The sequence below is a fragment of the Macrobrachium nipponense genome, chromosome 26 (assembly GCF_015104395.2).
Source record: "Macrobrachium nipponense isolate FS-2020 chromosome 26, ASM1510439v2, whole genome shotgun sequence".
In the NCBI taxonomy this organism is placed as follows: Eukaryota; Metazoa; Arthropoda; class Malacostraca; order Decapoda; family Palaemonidae; genus Macrobrachium; species Macrobrachium nipponense.
This window is the reverse complement of record NC_087215.1, coordinates 19,391,759-19,398,003: the sequence shown is the minus strand read 5'-3', so window position 1 is coordinate 19,398,003 and position 6,245 is coordinate 19,391,759. Positions and strand designations below refer to the sequence as shown.

Genomic DNA, 6,245 nt, shown 5'->3' with positions numbered 1-6,245 from the left:
ATTTCAAATTTAATATCATGGAAATGCAGAGCTAAATTGCTGTAATGATGTACCACAAAAATCATTACCTTCCGCATTCATATTTTGTCAGGAAGAAATTGTGCTATATATTATATCCATAATATCTTATTGGACATCACTGTTGATATAATTTAATTGGATATATTTCATGTCTATAAACACTGTAACCAAAAATATTTCACCCCAGTTTCAAAGTTTTGGGGATGTTGGGGTCAATGAATCTCAGTCACGGTTCAACGCACTTGTCAAACCACATGAAAGCTATGTGACTCATTCACAAAAACAGCTGTGTTTACAAATACAACCGAGGCTTCCGATTGGTTGTAATTACTCCAATAATCATGGCATTTGTCATGACCGTGAGAAGCAAAAATGCAATCGCTGAGGTAACACCCATGCATGAAAAGAATCATTTGTTTACTTGGAAGCTCCATAAGGAAAAAATATTCCAAAACACGATCAATAAAAGCGTGGATTCGGAAAACGACGCTGCCCGCGTCGTCTGCTGCTGCCATGACAGCAGCAGCCAGACGACGTCAAGATGGCGGGAAGGTGGGACGTATTTCAAGGGCTTCCTCAAGGATGGGAAGTTAGATTTGATGCTAGAACCGGCAGATAGTGAGTGGTTTCTAACTCATTTTCATAACGGTAACGAATCCTTGGTTGCTTCATTCATTGTTTTCGCCGTCACGAATCCAATTCGTGTTTACCGTTCTCGCCGCTTTTTTATTTATGACAGGGTGTCTGTCTGGAAGTCTAGACAGGCCTTTCCACTTACCATGAGAATTAACCTAGATTTTTAGCTGTGATTCCTTGTATAATTTACACCGAATTGTTTTTATCAGTACGTGTATATTAATTGCCTTAGGGTAATTTGTAAGGTTTTAAGATACTAAAATGTGACTAACCTAAACCCATAAACGAAGTGGAGTGAAAAAGAACTAGCTAGGTAGGCCTATCGAAGAAAAATACTGACCCCACCTTGCCAGCAAATTAAGGAAAACAATTATATATATAAAATATGTAAACCATTTCATTTAACCCACCTTCTAATTGCTGTAGTTGGTCAGGTAGGGCACAGTAGAGGTTAGACTATGATGTAACTACCTAACCCCGTAAGCTAAGTAGGCCTGCTTCAGGCATAATTTTAAAGTCAGGATAAAGGGGTGTCCGACGGGTAGTGAAACCCCTTGGTCAGGTAGGCTCAGGTTAGGGTAGATTAGGATGTAAGCCCATTACAGTATTGCAAGTGCCGTTGCTACCTTTAGCCTAGTGGCCAATATCTTGAAAGTGGCATTTGTATGTTTTATGTTACATTTTATTTCTTATAGAAATATAAAAATTGGTCTGTTTCATATTTACAGCAACCATAATTTATTCTGTAGCCTAATCTGTCCATTCTGTTGAATCTCGCTGTTATGTTTTTATCTTTTATACATTCAAAGTAAATGTGTATATCAAATTCTGATTTTAGCATTTTGTATTAATATGAAACTAGGTACGTATATGGATATGGGTCCATGTTGCTTTACAATGACTCCATTTTGCCCAATTTTACTGGCCACACATACTGACACTTTTTAGAAGAATACAGGGTATACTAATATATACTAGGAGAGATGCTTTCATGTCTAATGGCAGTCCTGCTGTTCTCCCCCCAAAACTATTAAAGAGTCTTGCATTTCTTTCAAACAAGGAACTGGACTGGATTTCACCCTTAGACTTCATTGGAAACATCACCCTCGGAACTCGTATTTCACCCCAGAAATTGTTGCCTGAGGGGGGAAAAGAAAACTCAGTTCTCCTCTATAAAAATGACTACGGCCAGCACTAAGGGTCTATAGGATGCTGAATAATCCTGAAGGGTTCCAGCGCTTGGTTCTCAAGACCTAAATGTCATAATCAATCAATCAATCAAACTAAGGGCTTACAAGAGTGTGTGACTTTTATAACAATGCCAAGAGGCGGGAAAGCAATTATTAGTTAAAAAATTTCATTATTAGATTATAACCACTTCCCTTTTAATTATTTCAAGCTCCATTAAACAAATTGTTGTTATTTTGTTGTATGTTACGGCAGAATTTTGTGTGGTTATAAACGAAACAGTCAGTTATTGGCCTTACTACTTGGACGAACGAAAGGACGCTTCGTGGTTTATCTCTGTACTTCTTAGAACAGGAGTAGGAGTCATGTTTCTCACCATCAAGGTGCAAGCATGTTATTCCTCAGGATGGGTAGTAGTATTATACAATTTGTCAAAAGACTAAAATAACACTTTTAAAGTTCAGTTCCACTTTCTAATTTAATGGGTGGGCAAAACTCTTATGAATTTTGGTTTTGCTTGTGTTGCATAAGTAAAATCAAGTAAGGCTCCCGTTCGGTCTAGCCCCTGACACACCCAGGTGCTACATATGTACACGGATGTTACAAGAAAGCCTTTTTAGAGATGTAAGATTAATTGGTTAGGCCTACATTCTACATATCGAAATTAAATAATAAACTGCTTATGATAAGGCTAGGATTATAAGCTAATCTTAGCCTACCCATTCTATTTCATAGCCCCTTTTTTAAGCAATGAACTAAATTGTATTTTTATATTGTCAGATATGGTTAAGTAGATACTGTATTTAATTCTATATTATTGTCATTAATCAAAAGATAAACCCTTTACCATGTACCTAATACTGAAGATCATAAATACCATCGATTACCTTTGGAAATGTTCAAGATTTACAGCTGCTTTGACTAGGGTAATACTGTCACTCTGAAATCCTATAGCCTTTTAATAATTGTTTGTTTCTGCAGAACTGAATTCCAAGCATTACAGTGCTGTGATCAGAAGTACTGGGAAAATTTGCTGAATGTAGCAATGTATATATGCTGTGGTAGGTTGAGCTGTAAACATTTCCATGGAGCTTAGTGAAAGCTTAGGACCAGTGTTGGGGACATGTTAGACTCTAGTCAGTTCATAGCCATTTGTAAGAAAAACTACTTTCAGGGTTTAGGAAGTTGTTCATCTTACTAATATTATTGAATAACACCCTTTAGGGTCATTACATGGTACATTCAAGGCACTACTGTCATTACATCGATCAAGTTTTCCAAATTATTTTTTTAATCGTTTCGTAAGATTGAACTTGAGCACAAACTCTGAATGCAGTGATGATCATTCACAAGTACCCCATCATATAAGGGAACCAATTGACTCTATTTTAGGACATAATCATAATTGTAAACAGTTTATCCTCCTTGTGAATGGTCTGCAGTTGCAAGCATGTATCTCATCAATCAATTAGTTTGACGTGCCATTCTACAGTGAGTTTTCCATTTAAAATTTGGTAAAAAGTAGCTCGCATGTTGTTAAATATTAAATGGTTTTCATTCTCTTAGAATGGAATATTTACTCTTGATTTTTTCAGTTACTTTGTTGACCATGCAAGTAAAAAAACATCATGGGAAGATCCTCGACTCAAAAACTGCCCTCCACCTCCTCCTCACCCTGAAACCATACCCCCAGAATTAAGGAACCAACAGGAAAATCAAACGCTTCCCCACTACCAGGTACAGTATAGTAATGACGCTGATTGTGCTTTTATATAGATCTATATCTTAAACCTTCAGGAAGGCTTCTATCAATACAGTATACGTATATATTCCTTATTCGGAATATTTGAGTTTCTGGATTGTCGAAGTAAAATAATTTCCATTCTATATGAAATAGTAAAATATGTCACACTGATTTTTTTTATCAAATACTACAGGCATGTCTGTACAATATGTATAGATTTATGAATATGCTGTTGTCAGTGATTATTGTTGTCTTAGAGGATAATTGTTGATCAAGTCCATATAAAGATTTATAAATTCTTTTTCATGTTGGTTATGGATGAAAATCCACCAAAAACCCCAGCGAACTCAAAATCGGAAGTGTTCTTTATTTTATAACCAATAAACATCAGTTCAAAACAGTAGTAGTACTTTTGTAGGTGGGTCAAATTTGTGGGAGTCCTCAGTATTATTGGCTCAACTGTTATTTTGTTGTTAGTTTGTACTTGATCCTTTAATAATGGATTCAAGTTACTAATTCAGTTATGATTAGTTAAATATGAGGGTTATCAGTACATATTGGACTTTGTAATTGCTCCTCTGCATCTTGCCATACGTATAAGTTATTGTTCCAGTGTAATGGCGTTGGTTTTTCCCAGTACTGATTTTCCAAATATTCACTTTAGCAGACAGTAATATGTGATCACAAGAGTACAAATGACTGTAAACAAGCAAAAGTTTTAGAATTTGTTTATTATTCTTGTAGCAGGTTCCTCTGTAAAGAAGTTATTAGGTTTCAGTATGCAATGACCTTAATAGGCTTCTCTTGGATAATCTTTCCAAGTGAACATCAGCTGAGTATCACCAGGAACATTATTGATTTTGTAAGTCTGTCACTCACAAATCTGCTTTTCTCAGTGCATCGGTCTTTGTGATATTCCTGAAGACTGAATTAGTAATTAACGTATACTACTTGAATACTATTTATTGTATATCTGCACTGCTAGTTGTTCCTTGTTTTTACATTTTCACGTGTTCAATTTGGCAAGGTGGTTTTCAGTATCTTAATAATTTCCAAAGTTGATATTTTATTCACCTCAAGACTAAGTTTTGTGAGAGAAAAGTTGCATTTACTACCATACAAATAATTAAAAGATGAGATGAATAGTAATGTGAATTTACACAGAAATTTAATCACCAGTTATAAGATAAAGAAAGAAAATAATGTTAGGCTATCAATGATCAGCAAGTCTCATGTATTATTGTAGACTGACTTCTAGTGATTCAATTGCATTAGCTTCTGTATTCTACTTATAAAGGTAGACTATATGAATTGCCGTATGTGCTTTTTCTTAACTTGAGATTTGTACCATCTTTTGGAAAATCTCATCAGTAGGGTTAAGAGAATGAGTGTTAAGTCTAATTGTTACTTGAAGAAGAGCTTTGTTATTCAGTTCTCATCAGGAAAGTACAGTACATACAAGGTACACGTGGTTGTATTTGCAGTTTGATGTTTTTGATTACGTAGTTCTTTCTTGGGAAATTTGCTGAGTAGAAGGTACTTTGCTAATTTTATTTGAACTGAAATATTATTTACTACATTTCCACTATATTGATATAGTAAGATACTGTCTAGTAATGAAATAAAAGAGAAGAATGCTTTTGAAGTGTACTAGTAAAATCCATTGAACTATTATTATTTATTCCACCTTCAAAGTATAATGAATATTGATAGTGTATTTTAGTTCTGACATTTGACTAATATGTTTTAGATTTTGTGATTTACACATCCATCATTAGGAGTACCATTAAGTGAGCCTCTAGACCTAGATTTTAAGATGATAACATAGATATGAATACTAATAAATGCTATATCATACTAACCCACAGTTCTGCCCCTCCCTCCCCCCCTCTTGTAGCCTATCTGGAGTTCTTTCCTTGGGGGTCGTTTATCGTCCATCTACCCAACATGTGGAGGCCATAACTTATCTTTTGTACCTCCATATGTACTCTATGGTCCTGTTTACCCACTTCAGGTACTAACAAGCTTGAAGGATGAAAAGCTTTTTGTAGCAATACACTGCCAATTAATATTTGTAGGTGTTCAGGACTTTGTTCTTAAAGTTACCAATAAGTTTATATGGCTCAGTATACGTGAAGGGAGTCCATATTATAAGAAAAGAAGAAAATTATTGAAAATTTGAGCAGGGGTTATTGCTACACAAGCTAACATTTCTTTAAGAGTTTTCCATGAAATTATTTGCACTTTCCCTTGCTACCTTGATGATATGAAGATGTATGCAAACATTAAAAAAAAACCCTCTTATTTTTTCACCCTTAGCCAGTTGGTAGGAAACCTCATTTATCATTGTGCTTTGAAGTGTTTATAGTATTTTTTATAGGATATTTTGCTAGAATGGTATTGATTTATCTAGGCTAAAGCACTAGATATTGTTTAAGAACCTTATAAATAACCATTAGTCCTGCTACTGTTTAACCATTTTTGGTGTTTCTAGTTTGAAATTTCCCTGATAATTATTTGCTTGATGTAAATCTGCCTTTTTAAAAGAAAATTTTTGTCGTAAATGTTCATTTTATCAATATTTTTGTGTAACTTTGATATACGATCCATTTACTGCTCATATATTCATTTGTTATTTAGATACTGTATATAAGAA

At 34.7% G+C, this 6,245-nt stretch overlaps 1 protein-coding gene across 14 annotated transcripts in view; it reads left to right on the top strand.

Moving 5' to 3' along the window:
* The first annotated feature begins 513 nt into the window (after window positions 1-513).
* The window catches only part of LOC135200030 (uncharacterized), a 39,109-nt gene continuing 33,377 nt past the window's right edge, over window positions 514-6,245 (top strand). For 10 of the 14 annotated variants that reach the window (XR_010311185.1, XR_010311178.1, XR_010311181.1 and 7 more), the window contains exons 1-3: window positions 514-639; window positions 3,441-3,582; window positions 5,487-5,603. Coding sequence is in view for 1 of the 14 variants with exons in the window: in XM_064228263.1 (XP_064084333.1) it covers window positions 563-639; window positions 3,441-3,582; window positions 5,487-5,603 (336 nt within the window). In the remaining 13 variants the exon portion in view is untranslated. The remainder of the gene's footprint in view (window positions 640-3,440; window positions 3,583-5,486; window positions 5,604-6,245) is intronic. The other 4 variants (XR_010311189.1, XR_010311187.1, XR_010311188.1 and 1 more) reach the window with 1 other exon arrangement.